This window comes from Puma concolor, chromosome A2 (genome assembly GCF_028749965.1).
Source record: "Puma concolor isolate L17-30 chromosome A2, mPumCon1.1.hap2, whole genome shotgun sequence".
In the NCBI taxonomy this organism is placed as follows: Eukaryota; Metazoa; Chordata; class Mammalia; order Carnivora; family Felidae; genus Puma; species Puma concolor.
In genome coordinates this window covers 59,963,989-59,982,448 of record NC_141668.1, presented here as the reverse complement: position 1 = coordinate 59,982,448, position 18,460 = coordinate 59,963,989, and the positions used below count along the sequence as shown (strand labels likewise).

Sequence of the window (18,460 nt, the reverse complement as noted above, 5' to 3'; positions counted from 1 at the left end):
TTTCACCTGAACTATTTCAACAACTCTCTTACTACTCCCCTTGCATCCAGCCTTGTTCTCCTGTAATACAGTTTGCACTTTCCTCCCAGAGTGACTTTTCTAGGACACCACAATGTCACTTTCATGCTGCGTATCTTTAAAAGGTTTCCACTGACTACAAAATAAAATCTAGACTCTTCATCAAGGCTTTCTGATTTGATCCTAGAAGTCCTGAAGTTCTCTTCCAATGCGTCTCTCCAATCATACCAGACCACTTCTTATCTCTAAGTGCCTCCTTTCCTTCTTCGTTGTTTCCTTTCCGTCCTATCGAAATCTGGCTGGAGAGTAACAAAGTTATTCTGACTGGTAAGGAAACAACAACAACAAAAGACCAAGGAAACTCTTAGCCTTCCAGTTCAACTCAGATGTGGCCTCCTGAATGAAGCTTTCCCCTCTAGGAAAATATTTAGAGTCCCATTGGTTATCTGCCAGCTCACTGTAACTCTTAGCCAAAAGTTAGCTGAGTCACTGTCTCTCACATAGGTGAAGTTAAGCTCACTATTTGGCATGTCTCCTTGAGCTAGTCTAGCTACAGAGTTTGGCTCTACGTAATCTGTTGTCACACCTCCCTTCTAGAGGTGTGGAAATGTTTCCACAGAATCCTCCCCTTGACCTAAAGAAGACTGCTACGCGGAGGGGGGAGGGCGTCGTTACGTTTTACGTCATCACGCGCAGGGAGGGTGGGGCCCTCAAGGGAATGTAATGAGGGGCGTGGCCAAGTGGCATAGGGCGGGGCTACAACGAGCTGGGCGGGGCCGCAGTGGAGTCGGGGCGCTTCTGCTCTTCAGCCGCTGTGCACTGAGTCCAGAGGCAACGCTGGGAGGGTCCCCTCGACGCTCGGTCCCGAAAACGTGATCAGGACCACCGGCTCAAAGCAGAGGCAGCTGCGTAGTCTAGCGGAAGCTGGTGGTACGGGAGTGCGGCCGAAGTCTGAGCTCTGCAGGCGGGAAGCACCCGGGATAGGGGAAGCCCCAGGAGCAGCGGAGCTGCGCCTCCCTTACCCGAGGGGCCGCGGCGACGGTCACGGGGCGCGGCGCCACAGCGCGCGACCCAGGCCGGTATTGCAAACAGGCTGCCCAGGCTCCTCCTCCACCCGGGCCGCCTACCTGCGGACAGCGCTACGCCACCTCTGCCGGTGTTGGAGGCACCTGCGCCGCCTTGCTCTCCGGTCTCCGCCCCTCGCCCCTCAGCGCCAGGCCCGGGCGGCGCACCTGGACGCGCGGGGCTGCGGGAGCCAGGGTTCGGGGCGCGCGGCGTCCTCGCGAGGACGCAGGTGGAGCGGGCGCGACTTCGTGGAATCCGGCGCCGGCCGCTGCAGTCGTCCGGGTCGCTTCGGGTCCCGGGAACCTGGCCGTCTGCGCCCGCTCCTGGGGAGGAGCCGCCGCCGGCTGGGCACCATGAACAGCAGCAGCTCTCACATCACCTACGCCAGTCGCAAGCGGCGGAAGCCGGTGCAGAAAACGTGAGTGTGCAGAGCTAGTCTTCCGCGCGGAGTGTGCGCCACTGCACCCCGGTGCGGGAGGCGGCCCCACCCCGCCCCCAAATCCCCGCCGTGCAGAGATTAGGTTCATTCGCGATACAGTCCGTGGAATCGAGATTTAGAGGCCCGCCGACAGACCCAGGCCTTGGATTTTTAGTTTTTAATGATCGCGTTTAAAAAAATGCACCCCCTCCCACTTCGCGGTGCACACGCACCCTCCCGCACCCCCACCCATCTGCACCTCTCTTTTCTGTGGTCTTAATTTGTTGACTGGTCTAGCCTGCCCAGTGGGACTGGTGGATTAATTAACACAAAACCGCCTTGAAATCCTCTTCGATTTTTAATATTCTCATTGGTTGGGTTAGAGGACGGTTATTATTTTCATCCTGGTAGGGCCAGATGTTTTAAAGAGCTAAACACGTGCCGTCTGCAAAAAAGGGTCTGAGTTCCTCTGAAGGTATTTTTTGGTCTCTGCAACCGGCTTTCTCTTAGCTGTTATTTACTTATTTGGCAGTAATTTTATAGCGCTCAACGTGATCATATCGGTGAAATGTATATACAGGGGAGCAGGGATGAATTGAGTGTAGTGGACAGGATACAGCGGGGGATTTGTATTTTCAGCCGCCCTTTTGGGGACTTTTCTTACCACTTTTGAAGTGATTTTAGGGTCTGTAAAGTGAAAGATTTAAAGCTGGAATTACTGAAACACGTTTGCATTCTTAGCATTTTTCTCTTTTTTCCCTTCCTTCAAAGTTTTATCGATTCTAATAGATTAATTAGAAACTTAGATATTTGTTTTGGTGATATATATTTGTGTGAGATGGTAAAAACATTAAAATAATGTTTCAGGAAAAAAATTAATGCTTGACACAGATTGCTGAGATCGTTATATTCGCGTGTTTATTACTAATTTGATCTTTGAGCTACTTAACATTTTTTCAAATCTTCATAAACCATTTTAGGAACAGAAACGTTTACTCAGAACAAGTCAGAAGTGTGCACTTTGCTTAAAACTCAGTTTAGATCACTAATTCAGATCAGAAAAATCACAATTCAGAATTTGTGTTTGGAACCAGTAACAGGTTTAAAAGTTTCATTATTCTGAAGTTTTAATTTCCTTTTAGAATTTCAATTACAGTTCTTCAGGTCTAGACTTGGCCTTAAGAGGAGATACTAACCTATAAGTAGACTGATTAAAATTTGGAAGTCTTATCCTGCAGTGTGGCTGGCATTAGGAATACTGCCTAGTCAGCAGTTTTCTGCCTTGCCAATTCTGTGGCATTGGCTTAAAATACTTATATTTTATAAAGGAGTTCCTTATATAAAAATGTATTTGTCTAACTCGGCCTTGTGTTTGGTGGTTATTTAAAATAACCAGGGGCATCCCAAATGCCTCTTCTATGTATTTGTTAATACAGTAGTATACTTAGCCTAATATAAAGGCAGTATCATGGATTTTATGTGTATGGTCAGAAAACTTGAAGATCTCCGTGATGAATTTTTAGGTTTTAATCATTGTCGTAACAAAGCATCTAGATGACTTTTTTTTTTTTTTTTTTTTTTTAATCAAAAGCCTTGATGTTGTATTCATTATAAAGTTTAACATCTTTGGCTTTTAGTTAGCATTTTATTTATGTAAGATCTATCTTTCGTTGTTTTATTTTAGCGTTTTAATATACTTCAGAAAACTTGTAAATACATTTGTATTTAACAATCTCTTGTAATACAGTATAACTAAAGTATTTTCCACGTTCACGTTCATTTTATTTTAGTATAGATTTTGTCAGATCTTTATTGAGCACTTTGTGTTGCTTGTAGTCATATAAATGCCTTGACATGTCACCATATCGCTCCCTTAAGGAAAGCCTAGTGCTGACATTTGCAGAATCACGTGAAATTGATTATAAGTTGTTTTTACCTGAATGAAAAACGGATTACTTTATAATGCAGTTAGTCAAGGTTTATTTTAGGAATGTGGCCATTAAACCTAATGCTACGTTTAACATGCATTTAAATTACTAGTTTTTAGCTAATGAAGTCTAAAATATGCCAGCATTATCAGAAAAACACTAGTCTGAGCTGAAAATGGTATTTAACTTTGATCCCTTAAGTGAGAGTCATTTTATTTTACTTAAAGAAAAAAAAAAAACATATGTTGTATCATAATTATAGGACTGTTAACAATACAGTCAATTTAATATCCAGTTTCATAAAATTTTATAATCAAGTATGTGACAACTTTAATCTGAAGCTCTTCCAGTCCCTCTTCAATTGACTGTATTAAACAAGATAATCTCCCCCTAGTGGCAAGTCTAACATTGAAAATTATCTAATTGGCACCAAATACAACTTAAATGTGTTAAATTTAATCCCACTAAAGTATCTTGTACATAGTAGATGCTCAGTAAATGTTTCCCTTCTTTTTGCAATAATTAAGTTAGGAAATTAAAGGATCCTAACCAACCTTGCACCAGACCCATGTTCCTATTTTATTTTATTTTTTTTTAATTTTTTTCAACGTTTTTATTTATTTTTGGGACAGAGAGAGACAGAGCATGAACGGGGGAGGGGCAGAGAGAGAGGGAGACACAGAATCGGAAACAGGCTCCAGGCTCCGAGCCATCAGCCCAGAGCCTGACGCGGGGCTCGAACTCACGGACCGCGAGATCGTGACCTGGCTGAAGTCGGACGCTTAACCGACTGCGCCACCCAGGCGCCCCAGACCCATGTTCCTAAAGGAAATTTCCAAAGATACCCTTAAGAATGGATTCTACCGTTGCTTTCCTTAAGGTGTTGCTCTATATGTAATCACTCTGCTTAGAACACAAACAAATGAAATTCTTCTTTTTAATTTAAATTATGTTCCTGTTTTGTTTTCTTTGGAGATGAAAATATTGTTCATTTGTTTAGTTACTTTGTCTCATGAAGGTAGGTGAAAAGGATACCATTGAATTAAATAGAATCTTTTTTTCCTGTTGATAATAATTTTGTATATATTTTTACATTTTTTAAAGTTTTGTTACTACTGGAAAAGTCGAGCGGTACTTCAGTTTACTGTTTTTCTACAAAGTTATTACTGATTGTTGGTAAATAATAGGTGTTGAGTAAATGACATCTACACTTAAAAATGATAGTCACAGCAGTGGTGATCAAGACGGCCATCATGAAATGCCTGTATGGGTAATAACTTCTCAGTATTAGATGATCCTGGTTACCTTGTTAATATACTAGTTATATAATACAAAAGCATGGTCTTTGTTGCTGTATTTGCTAAGTTACTGTTTATTTAAGCTTCATAAGCCTCATTTATATATAGTAGTGGAATAAAATTATATATTGTTTTACTGAAAGTATTTCATATAAATATACTATGGTATCATTTCCCAAATAGCTTTTAAAATAAAGGGATAGGTCTTTTCACTTCCATAATTATTGTTTTATCATATTTTTCAGATAGCTTTCCTTAGTTTATGCATAATGACTACAGAGATCCTTACATATTGGAACTATGAAATGAATAAGTGAAAGTGTTTAGTTGTCAGCATTTATGAAAAATAACTGGCAGAAAGAGGGAAAAATGAGAAATAAATGGAAAGAGCATTAGGTCTAAACTAAAGGATGAGGCCTAGTTTCCTTGCTCTTGTAGATCCAAGCAAGTGATTGACCAGTAAAGGAGCACAGTCAATACCTATACAGTCAGTCTCACAACTAAAATGAGAAGAACAAAACTTTTTATAAACTGTAAAGACTGTAAGTCATTGTTTACTGATATAAATGAAATGGAAAATTCTATTCTATAAATAATTATAGCTTACAATATCACAGAACAATCAGTTCTCCTGTAAGAGGCAGTATATGATTATGTTCTCAATTATGATTATGGCTGAAATGTGGTACTTCACTGACATCTAAACTTATATAGTGCATGCTTAGCATTGTATATAATTAGGACAGTTACTTAGAAATAAATTCCATGCAAATCTCTAACAACAGTACCTTTCTACTTCTGCAGTTTTTTTTTAAATGGATTTTTTTTGCCCAAAAGTTTATCAAAAAGCTACTGTTCATTAGTACTTATTGTGATATATATGTGCACAATGTTTTACATTTTATTTTATTTTTATGATGGTAGTGTGAAAAGGTATTACTATTTATTTTATAGATAGGGATCTGGGATTCAGATTCAGAATTGTTAGGTAGCAAATGAGAAAGCTGAGTTTGAATATCAGATTTCAGGTCTTATGGCTACAAAGCTTATGTTATTACCAACTTCGCAATAATGCTCAGGTAAGTAAGTTTAGTGATTTTTATGGCACACCCATATACTAGGGATTTCCTTAATGCTCCCGTTTCTCCTTAAATAATTAGTGTTATTTTCAGTAATAACATTCATTAGTGTTATATGAAATAAATGATTTACTGTTTGCCAGACTTGTGCTTACCTCCGTACTTGCATTCATGGTCTTTCCTCTTGGTCTTTCTTATGATTTACTACCTGCCTCCCTTCCTTTATAATTCCTATATGGTTTTCAGTGGCTGCATAGTACTCCATTCTGTAAATGTTCCATGATTTATTTAACTATTTTTGTTTTGGGGGGAAATTCTGTTACTTCCAACTTCTTAATATTTTATCTGGTATTTCAGAGAATATCCTTGAGATACATGAGTTTCTATGGAGATTCTTAGTTGTTTCCTTAGGAAAAATTCTTTTACGTGGAATTTGGAGGTACAAAGGTGTGTATGCATACTTTCAAGGTTGAGCCAAATATACTTTGAAATAGTATCAAATTACTCTACAAAAAAAAATTATTCCTGTGGATAGTATGGGAGAGTGCCTGTGTCCTTGCATTTTTGCTTTAAAATGTGAATTGTCCATTTCATAGGCAAAAAAGAGAGGAGGGGTAGGTAATTCAACTTAAATGTTGGGTTTGTGAGTGTGTGTGTGTGCGCGCACGCGTACGTGTATGAAGTTGTAATCCTAGTAGTAATAGTTTATTTGCAGATTTTTCTACTTGAAGTGTATTGTTTGCTTTGTCTTATATTTTTCATTTTGCTCTTTTCCCTTTGATTGAAATACTTTTTTGGGACAGTATTCCTATTAAATAACACATGTATGGTTAAACAAGTCAAGGGTATGTGTATCATGCTATCTTTTCAGCATATTAGGTATTTTCTGTTGATGTTTTATTGTCATAGTTAAAGTGATTGTTACTTCATATTTCCTCCCCCCCTCACCTTCTTCACTCTCCCAATATAACTTTTTCACTGTTACGGATTAAATTAACTTTGGGTGTTTCCGTATTTTTTAACTGTAAATATTGTTTACTGCTGAGCTAAGTAATATACTGTGAGTACATTTTCCTTCCTGTTCTATGTTATCATTGATTTTGTTTGTACCTATTTTTCATCTCCGTATTATTTATATCTGGGTTTAGCTATCTTTTAGGTTTATTGGATACAGATTGTTTCTGTCTCTTGTTTTCCTTTCTAGCATGAATTATCTGAAGAGAAGGATCTTTTTAGAGAGCTGTGTACTTGGCTGTCACAAGACCAGAAGTGACTTACCTGTCTTTTTAGACCTGGTTTAGATGCCAGATCTTCATGAACCTTCCCCTATTGTTCTACCTGCTCTTACTTTCCTGAACTCCTGAGCATCACTTTTATGGCAACTGTATGGCACATTTGTTTGATATTGCCTTCTTATAATGCATCTCCTCCTAGTAAGAAAGATAAGTTCTTCAAGGTTAGCTCAGGCTTTTATTTGCGTTTGTAGCCACCAGAGCTTCTTAATACCATGCACACGGTCAGTATTTACAATTATTTACTAAACAATTGACCACCACTTAAAATTGTCATGTTTTAGTGATTTTAGTATAGTAGATACTTTTTATATGGGTTCCAAAGGACATACTGAAAAAAAAAAAAGTACATTCATATAAGAAAGGAAAAAGGAAACACTTTCAATGGCTTTTTTCAGGATTTTGGAAGTAACCGTGATTTCTAGGGCATCTTTCATGTTCCAGGTTTTCACTGTTAAAGTCTTGTGCTAGAGATTATGTGCTGTTTGAACCTTATTGCCTATCCTTAGGTATAGCAAAAAGGGGGAGAGGGAAGGACTCATCACAACTATACAGTGGCAGCAGCAGGTGATTGAAGAATTCTGGTTCATTAAAAGTGACTTTCAGCTAGAATTCTCAGAAGTTTCTGTAGATTTTTTCCCCCTTTGTCTGGGAAAGTAAAATATCCAGCCGTATTCAGCCTGCCAATGAAATATGACTTTATTTGTGTCACACATCACCTGTCCAATGTTACATTAATCATATAATTTATGACTTGAAATATTTAACATTTACTTTCAGAGATAAATAAGTACACACTGAAGCCATTGAGGTGGAAATGGTGAATGAATGGCTTGAGTAAAGTCAGTATGGGGCAGAGATTTATTGAGGATTATTTCAGTTTCATAGCCATTGGCTAAAGTGAAGAGTAGTACCGTATCACATGCTAGGAAGGGGGTGCCTAAATTCTGGAAAATATAAATGAGAAGACACCGAGGTACAGGAGCCGGAAATAAAGACTAGCAATTTATTGGTAAATTGACAGAAGCAGTGGGAATAGATTAAATCACTGAAAGGAAAAAGCTGATAGAGGAGACTCAGTACTGTGATAGGTAATCTGTTAGAAAACGTTGCTTTAATCTCATAGGATTACTGAAACTGTATCTTTGCGTGACATTTGAGGTTTTATGATAAATGTCATATGAAAACATAAACATTTACAGCTGTAGTAACTTATAGTAACCCAGATTAAACTGGGTTAGACATTTAGCTTGTTTTCAACACTGGGTGCAAGTGAGGAGTCTAATAGACACTCTACACTGGGATATTGAAAAGGCTTTAAAGATGGCACTCATACTAGCATTGGATGTGGCGTTGGGCTTGTCAATAGCAGTACTTACAGCATGCAGGGCTTTGAAAACAGAAGCATGGCACACAGTCAGCTAGAGTCTTGATTTCACAACAGTTTTGATTTGCAGGTTGGGACAAGGTTTTGAGGTAAGGCTTTAAGAAAATAATAAATTGCTTCTTCGCTTTATCAACATCAGTGGTCTCTCTATGTCAAGAGATATCTTAACTTCAGATCTCCCAAGTCTAAGGTTACAGGGATGTTTGTTTATATTTCAAATATAGCCTCTCATTTAAATAGGTAGTTGGCAGTATATATTTTGGCATAGATTTAAAGGCGATACGAAAGTAAAAGTACTAGCATAACCCAAGTCAGGTGTAACTGATGTAAGTTTACTTTTTCTATCTAATTATTATGCGCATCTTTAAGATGTGTAGACAAGAATGAAATACTTTCACAAAATAGTTGTAAACATTTCTCACAAAATCAGTGACAGAGTATGCCATGTCGGTTGCTTTAGTTTTAACAGTAGTGCATTTGAAATGCCACATCCGGTGGGTACTTGTCATTTAATTTTTCTGTGTATTTGATTTTGTTTTGTAATATCCAGAATATTCCAACCTGGTTCTTTTCCTGTCTTCTTGTAATTCCTTCTCTGTTGTCTTTGCCTGTGCCTCTTCCCCAATGTTATGGCTAAATGTCTGTATCATCAAGCTCTGTCCTCTCGTCTTGTTCTCTTTGTTTGGTGTACCTTCCATTAGGAAGTATAGTCCTTACCCCAACCTGCTTCTTCCTCACTCCATGTTTTCCTCTTCCGTACTTCCTGTGCCCCATCAGCAAACATTGGAGTCTTGCTATATAGCAAGCTTTATGATGGGCATAAAGTGCTGTGTTGAAGTATCTCATACCAGGCCTTACTTACTTTCTTTCCTATCACTGCCTTTGGTCAGGTCCTGATAACTCTTTTTCCAGATACTTTTGATCAAGCAAACATTAATTGAAGGTCCACTCTGTGGATAGTACTATGTTGAGCACTGGGGATACAAAAACGATCAAGTTTACAGGCATAAGAGCAATAAACAAGTCTAAGTATTACCAGTTACATAACACTTAAGAAATTTGATCTCATGCTAAATATTCCATAATGTGTATGATAGATAACACATTAGAGCTGTGGAAAGTTTTATGTTGTGCAAAGAAGTAGGTTCATCTAGCTCATGGTTGAGCACTGCGGAGAGACAGCACAAGATGGACAGCAGGACTTCATGGAGCAATATCTTGAATGTTTTTTTTTTTCTTTTTTTGTATCGTGATTGTTATTTCTCTGTGTCCTCTTAGTTTGTCTTGGTTCATTGTGTTACTGTCTTGTCCCCAGTGTTTTATAATCATTACTGGAAAGCTACCAAGAGTGCGAGACGAAATGCGTTTCCAGTTTATTGGAAATACTATCTGCACAGGATATTCCTTAATGGAATGATTGTATAAGACATTTGCTTAAGATGCATAAGGTACAGAAGTAGTACAAGAGGGATCCATTGTGAGTAGGTCAGGGAGGACTTTACAGAAGTCATCTAATTGAGCACGGCTTTGTAGCGGATGAGACAGAACAAGAGGATTCCGGAGAGTAACATGTATGAAAGCACCACAGTATATATTGATAACTAAGTACTTTGTTCTGTCTGGAGTATAATGGACAAGAAAGGCTTTGGCTGCAGGAAATGAGGCCAGAGGAATAGTTAGGGGGCTGTAAAAGATCAAGAGGTGTTTTGCTTCTAGGCTAAGGAACATAGACTGTCCAGAGCGACTGAAATTTTTAAATCCGAGGAGTGTTGTAGATTTGTATTTTAGCAACAAGTGCTAGCTTCACTGCGAGTTGCCCTACATTTCATGCTCGTCATCACCAGAGTCGGCTTAGTAAAACACAAGACTGGTCATGTAAATCCCAGCTCAGAGCTTAAGATGACTCCCAGATACCAGAGTCTAATTTTACACCATTTCTGTGAGGAAATTGTCTGTTTGCTCTATCTTGAACATTTTTTTTCATCAGATACCTGCACAGCTCACTCCTTCGTTGTATTTATGTCTGTGCTGAAATGTAACATCAGAGACCCTTCCTGGCTATCAAAACCAGCATGCTTGTCACTCTTTAGTTCCTTATCTTGCTTTATTTTTCTTTTTAACACTTAGCAGCTCTGAAAGTTATATGTTTATTTCTTCACTCAACTAGTTATTTATGTTTCCTGCCACTGGAATGTAAGTTTCATGAGAACAGGAACATTAGTACATGTAATATAGTTCACTGCTGAGTCTTCTGTGCCTTGCCCATGGTAGGTGGTGACTATTTGTTGCATGAATGTGGCCACAACCACTTTCCCCTTTCTCCTCTCTCTTGTACTCTATGCTTCACACTCTGGACAGGGGACTTTTCACAGGCCACCGTTTCTCAGCCCTGCCTCCTCCTGAAATCCCGTTCATCTTTAAAGGTCCATATCAGATACTACCTTGTCTATAAAGATCTTAATTCAAGTAGTTAGTTGCTCACATACTTTGCTCCCATAACACTTTTTGAATATGTAGGAGAGGAATGTTTTCCTAGACTATCCAGGACATGATAACTGCAAGTAAATATTTGTGTCGATAAGAGATTAATCAGAGAATTATTCAGGGAGGTAGACATGCATTATAGGTAACTTTTGAAAATCATTTGATTAATTGAAGAAATTTAGAGATGACTTGAATTTGATTACAAATGCAGTATGATTAAGGAAAAATAGAGAAAGAATCATCTGTTTCTGTTAAGTATGCAATTACACAGTCTGGAGAAAGTACCTGATTTATTTTGTATGTATGCCATATACTTTATCAATTTATTAATTCTTACTTTTGTAGAAATAACATGAACTGGGGGCGCCTGGGTGGCTCAGTTGGTTAAGCGTCCGACTTTGGCTCAGGTCATGATCTCAGTTCGTGAGTTCAAGCCCCGCGTTGGGCTCTGTGCTAACAGCTCAGAGCCTGGAGCCTGCTTCGGATTCTGTGTCTCCCTCTGTCTCTGCCCTATCCCCACTTATGCTCTGTCTCTCTCTGCTTTAAAAAGTAAAACAGGGGCGCCTGGGTGGCGCAGTCGGTTGAGCGTCCGACTTCAGCCAGGTCACGATCTCACGGTCCGTGAGTTCGAGCCCCGCGTCGGGCTCTGGGCTGATGGCTCAGAGCCTGGAGCCTGTTTCTGATTCTGTGTCTCCCTCTCTCTCTGCCCCTCCCCCGTTCATGCTCTGTCTCTCTCTGTCCGAAAAATAAATAAAAAACGTTGAAAAAAAAAATAAAAAAAAAAAAAAATAAAAAAAAAAAAATAAAAAGTAAAACATTTGGGGCGCCTGGGTGGCGCAGTCGGTTAAGCGTCCGACTTCAGCCAGGTCACTATCTCACGGTCCGTGAGTTCGAGCCCCGCGTCGGGCTCTGGGCTGATGGCTCAGAGCCTGGAGCCTGTTTCCGATTCTGTGTCTCCCTCTCTCTCTCTGCCCCTCCCCCGTTCATGCTCTGTCTCTCTCTGTCCCAAAAATAAATAAATGTTAAAAAGTAAAACATTAAAAAAATAAATAAATAACATGAACTGTAATAAAAACAGAAATAGATAAGTTCTGAAGAAATTACTTGTTGGGAACAATATATAACAAACATTAAAATTTTTATTGACTTTATAAAAAGATTTTTTAATATTTATTAATTTCTGAGAGAGAAAGAGAATGAGAATCTCTGAGAGAGAGAGAGAGAGAGAGAGAGACAGTGAGTGAGTGGGGGAGGGGCAGAGGGAAAGGGAGACACAGAATCCGAAGCAAGCTCCAGGCTCCCACCTGTCAGCACAGAGCCCAACACGGGGCTTGAACACGTGAACCGTGAGATCGTGACCTGAGCCGAAGTCAGATGCTTAACTGACTGAGCCACCCAGGTGCCCCTTTATTGACTTTTTATTAATTTTTAAATAAAGTATTACTTCTCTACATACAACATTGAAAACATAAAGTATCTAGAAATATTTTGATTAAATCAGCACTATATTCAGGCCAGTTTCTACTTTTGAAGATGCCATCATTTGAATTGTCGAAAATGCCTTTGTCTTCTCAATAAAGGCTGGAGGGAAATGTCTTTGTTGTAAGAATGCCCTGCATAAGATTTTATTTTTCTGGCAAATGGAAAGGTGAAGAGGCATGATCTTTGTTTTTGTTGTTTTTTTTTTTAATATCTTGTCTATATTTCATTGTGTGTGTGATGATGTCAGTTCATTTTAAATAATGAATTTCTGCTGTGAAATCCTGGCTAAGACCTTTCTGTGAAGTTATGCAGTTTCTCATATCTGAACTCAGGTTCTACTCTTAACTATAAATATCTTTTCTCTCAGATGAAAATCATGCTACATGTTGGGGATTCATTGAATTTTCTAAGACATAAGCCATGAAAGCTAATAATTAAGTAGAATTATTGACCAGCCCTAAATGCAAAATTTGCAAGGAATTACAGTTAACCTCTAATATCTGTCACTCAGCAAATATAAATAACCAAAGCCAATTTTTTTTTTAAATATTGGAGGACCCCATTAAATGCCTAGATGACCATATAGAGGTGCCAGAAGGACTTTGAATAGTTGTCACTGACAGGATGAAAGTGTTAAATATAGGAAGCTGGGGTGATTAGGGTAGCTCCTATTTATCTACATCATAAATGATGCCAAGATGCTTCTTGAGGAAGATAGCAAAGGAAGCGTAATCTTCACATAATTAATTGCAGATTTCTTTTTCATTTCTTTCTGGAACAGTGTCTGGGTTTGAAAAAATAATCCTACTGGATTTGTTACTGGGAATCACTGTACCACAAATGTATGAAGTGAAGGAAGTATGAAGTATATAAGATGCACTCAGCATTTTCTTGAGTTCATAAGCTTTTAATAAAACATTATGAGGAATTTTACCAATTTTTTTTGTTTTTCTTAATTACGATACAAAGAAGCCTTTTGAAGGGATTTACGTAAACTTGAGTAGACTTTTTGGTGTGTGTTTCATTAGAGAAATACCTGAAGAGCTATAATGCAATAGAAATTTTTACTTTATCTATCTTATGTTGTGGTATTTTGTTTGTTTTTCAGTGTCAAGCCAATCCCACCTGAAGGAATCAAGTCCAATCCTTCCAAGCGACATAGAGACCGGCTTAATACAGAGTTGGACCGTTTGGCTAGCCTGCTGCCTTTTCCACAAGATGTTATTAATAAGCTGGACAAACTTTCAGTTCTCAGGCTCAGTGTCAGTTACCTAAGAGCCAAGAGCTTCTTTGATGGTAAGAAGAAGTTTTGTTTATTGCTATATATTAAAATTTAAGTAGCAGAGTCAAACTTGTAGTATTTCTAAAAATACGTGTTCCAGGTTCATTCATCAGAACGATGCTTCCACTTGCCTGATTTGTAGTGTCATTCTGTGAAAATCATAGGTTTGAAAGTTATGTCCATATAGTTTCCAGTTCCACTACTCCTCCGATGCAATTTTTTAAAGTCTGTGTCCCTCCCCCCCCCCATTCTCTCAATGAAGGGAATAAAACACATATACTATGACATATTTTTGCTTATTTCCTTCAATATGTTTGGGTAGATATTTATTCTTTAAAAAAATTATGTACACTTCTACTACTATATATTAACCGTGTGTTTACTCCAGGAAAATGTAAATAATTTTATTCCACCAGAAGAAGTATTACATTACAGGAGTCAGAATTGGATTTCAGTCTCATTGTGCCATGATAAACTATTTGATTTTAACCAAACCATTTAGCATCCCTATACCTCAGTTTACTCAGCCATGAAGTTACTTTCTAATCATATATGATTTCATAGCAATTAAGTATTTTATTGGAAATTTTTGTTGGAAAATAAAGTTTCATTGTATATTCTTATGTAAAATAATTCCTCAGTTTCTCTTTTTATCTGTTTATATGTCAGAAATAGATTTTTTTTCGGGAAATGTTGATTCTTTTAAATACATCATGCTATTTAACAAATAGTAGTAAAGAATTAGTGATAAAATCTGAGTGCCCTAGTCAGTGCTTCTCAAACTTTGAGTATCTACAAATCACATAGGGATCTTGCTGAGATGGGAGTTCTTATTTAGTAGGTTTAGGTGGTAGTCAGAGATTTTGCATTTTTTTTTAACATTTATTTCGTTTTGAGAGACAGAAGTGAGACAGAACACCAGTTGGGGAGGGCAGAGAGAGATAAGGGACACAGCATCTGAAGCAGACTCCAGGCTCTGAGCTGTGAGCATAGAGCCCGATGTGGGGCTCAAACTCACAAGCTGTAAGATCATGACCTGAGCCGAAGTCAGACCCTTAACCGACTGAGCCACCCAAGTGGGCCAAGATTTTGCATTTCTTGCAGGATCTCAGATGCTGCTGCTGCTGCTGCCCTAGACCCATCTACAGATACTTGAATTTATAATATGTGTTTAGAATATTGGAAAACAGTTATTTCCCTGCAGGTTTATATTTAAATGGTTTGCTGTGTTTAGTCTGGGCATTTTTTTATTTGCTTGCTGTGTATGATCTTTATTTTGGATAAAAACTATGTAGTTTAACAGTTATGATTTGAGCAATGCACACTGATTATGAGGATAATCATTTCAGGTCAGATTATATGTTTAAAGGTTCATAGTAGACACTTAAAATTGTTTCTTATCTATAAAGTCTTTGAATTTTCCTTTACACCAGATCCTTCATCTCTAGGATGGGTTATGTGGGATTCGGTGTGTGTGTGTGTGTGTGTGTGAGTGTGAGTGTGTGTTTATCAACTAAACAGTAATTCTTTGATAGAGGTGGAACTAGAACCCTGGTTTCTGGATGCCCTGTGTTGTTTTTCCTAACCATCTTCCAATTACTTCTCTTTTCTGGGAACCATTTATATAGCACAGTCCTGAGGACTTTCGCCTGATCTGTGGTTCTCAAAGCGTAGTCCCCAGATAAGCAGCAGTAGTGTCACCTGGGAACTTGTTACAAATGCCAGATCTTGGGCCCACCCTAGACCTGCAGAATAAAACTCTGGTAGAGTGGTGGAGCTGGATGTATGTGGAAGTTTGGGAGCCCCTATCATAGACTGTAACCACTCCCAGCTTTGTGGAATAGCTGTCCTAATCCTCAGCATTAGTTCACATGCAGTGCTTACTGCTTGACCTTGTGGCAAGGGGTTCTATGACAAACAGGATCTGGTTTCTGCCCTTAGAAAGTTGACTGACTAGAAACCAGAGAGATGTTATTCCTTGACTTTGGTAAAGATGCATTGATGTTAGTCATTTTTGCCTTTTTGTTTCTTGCTCCTATATGATAGGAAATCAAACTATAAATGTTAAAAAGAGAAAAGGGGCACCTGGGTGGCTCAGTTAAGCATCTGCCTCTAGATTACCACTAAGGTTATGATCTCACCGTTCCTGGGATTAAGCCCCATGTAGGGCTCTGCCCTTTAAGCATAGAGCCTGCTTGGGATTCTCTCTCTCTCTCTGTCTCTCTCTCTCTCTCTCTCTCTCTCTGTCTCTGTCTCTGTCTCTCTCCCTCTCCCTCTCCCCCTCTCCCTCTCTCCCTCTCCCCCACTCATTTGTGCATGTGTGAGCACAAGTGCCCCCTCTCCCTCTCTCTCTCTCTCTCTCTCACTCAAAATAAATAAATACACTTAAAAAAAAGAAAAAAAAATGTATAGATTGTGCCCTGTTTAGAAGTAGTGGGTAAGGGGCTCTTGGGTTGCTCAGTCAGTTAAGCATTGGACCAATCTCAGCTCAGGTCATGATCTCATGGTTCGTCAGTTTGAGCTCTGAATCGGGGTCTGTGCTGAAGGTGCAGAGCCTGCTTGGGATTCTCTCTCTTTCTTCTCTCTCTCTCTCTCTCTCTCTCTCTCCCCCCCCTCTCCCTCTCTCCCTCTCTCCCTCTCCCCCTCTCCCCCTCTCCCTCTCCCTTTCTATGCCCCTTCTACACACTGATTCCCCCTTTCTCTCTCAAAAAAAAATTAAAAGAAAAGAAATAGTGGGTTAGCATTGAACCTACTTAGCGAGTAGCCAGGTATCATTTAAGCGCTAACATAATTACCGTTTTCTAGGCCGTGTGTGTGTTTATATCTATGCACACACACATATGCTAATTAATATATGTATGTTTAATGTATAAATTTATATTTTTTTCATGAGACACATGTGTCCTGTTGAATACCACAAGTAAGGTAGATTTCAAACCTACCTTACAAAGAATGTTATTATAGCATAGCTGGGCTCCTTTTGGAGATCTTACATATTAACAGTTATTTTCTTAGCTCTTCATTAATGAGTTAATTTTTCATTCTGGTTCAGTGTATTTAACAATAGGATCTTATTATCCTTCATCATTCCTTCATCAGTTACATTACCTTTAATTTTAGGTCCTTTGCATTACAGTTTTTAAACTTCAGTGTGTATCAGAATAACCTGGAAAGGTTATTAAAAGGCACATTCTAGGGCATGCCCCTCTTATTGCTGATTCTGAGTGGCTTCAGTGTAGAACCAAGGCATCTGTATTTTTATTATGGATCCTAGATGAGTCTGAGGCATTGATTTAACTTGGTTTTGATTACGCCTGAATTACTTAAAAAATTTTCTTTGCCTTCAGAAAAACAAATCCAAATGTACAAAATTTTAAGAAGAATATAAATGTGTTTGCTTAGGTTTTAGTGGAATGTATACCCTAAGTAGTTTCTTAAGTTGTTCACGGAATTAGATGGAAACTGAGAGATACAATCAGTAGAAAAGATTCCAGTCTTTTCCAGGCCTCCAGTGATGTAGGATGGCAATTCAATATTTTGGAAGGACGCAGACAATTCATTTTTCAAGGTAATGTTTAAGATCTGAACAGATGCTAAATGCTACAAACCAGGAGACTTGGAGCATGCGGACAGTTTAGGATTCTAATGTGCAGTAAAACCACTCTCCTGCTAGGGAAAACAGTATAGCGAAGTGAAGGGAAGCTCTAAGTGAATAACAGGATGCAAACAGGGGGTGTGTGATTCCTGCGGAAAGAACAATATAAACGAGTAATCATACAATCTTGTTAAAAAGGAAACTCAAGTTTTACTGTAACAATAGATATTTTTCCAAGAAAATACATCTATTTATTGCAAGTTTAAATAATCCAGCTTGGGTGGATCTTCTTAAACTTTGGAGCCACGACTCTAATACTGCTCTGACTGTCTGAAAAGCAGCACTTAGGATTTAAGTACACTACTATTTATCCATTTCTAATTGATCAAAACATTCTGAAATACAACTTTGAACAAAATATTTATTTTTCAAGTATGATAAAGTTAGCACTTTCTTTGACATTATTAGATTAAAATTATTATATAATACATTTGTAATTCAGGATTGCACTTTATTCTAAACCCTGTGCAGGTGCTGAATTCACAAAAAAGAAAAAGGTAGAAAAAGATTTCTGCTCTCTAATAGCTCAAGGTCTAGTGTTTCAGCAACTGTGACAAATATAGTATGTGAAATCCTTTAAAAATGTACCTATTCAGTATTTATAATGCACTACTTAGGGAATATTTCAAAGGAAGTAAGAAGATTAGAAGTTTTGTTAGTTATTTTGGTTTGAACTGAAGAAATAATTGAGGGAATCTTTGAATACTGAATCCTTGAAAACTTGTAAACTATATTCTAGAAAATAAAGCTCAGACAATTATTTTTCAGTTTGTATTCTGTTTATGCCACAAATGAAGTAATCATTACAAACATTTTCATTTCTATATTATAGTGCTTTGGTTTTTCTGGTGCACCTAAAATTCCTATATATCGCCTGTTTCACTAACTAGAATGGAAACTCCTTGAGGGTATTATGTGTACTATTGTACCTTAACACACTTAGAACAATGTCCGTCCCATAGTAGGCATTCAGTAAATATTTATTAACTCAGTTTCACTAACTTATATCTGAAAAACAGTGTAAATTTCATGTTGAAATTTTAGATTATGGATTTAAATGTACAGTTGTGGG

General features: G+C 38.4%; 1 protein-coding gene across 2 annotated transcripts in view; it reads left to right on the top strand.

Moving 5' to 3' along the window:
- The first annotated feature begins 792 nt into the window (after positions 1 to 792).
- AHR (aryl hydrocarbon receptor) overlaps positions 793 to 18,460 on the top strand; it is a 54,820-nt gene continuing 37,152 nt past the window's right edge. Inside the window, exons 1-2 of one of the 2 annotated variants that reach the window (XM_086694901.1) lie at positions 793 to 1,501; positions 13,560 to 13,747. In XM_086694901.1, coding sequence (XP_086551027.1) covers positions 1,437 to 1,501; positions 13,560 to 13,747 — 253 coding nt within the window. In that variant the 5' untranslated portion in view covers positions 793 to 1,436. The remainder of the gene's footprint in view (positions 1,502 to 13,559; positions 13,748 to 18,460) is intronic. The other variant, XM_025929694.2, reaches the window with a different exon arrangement.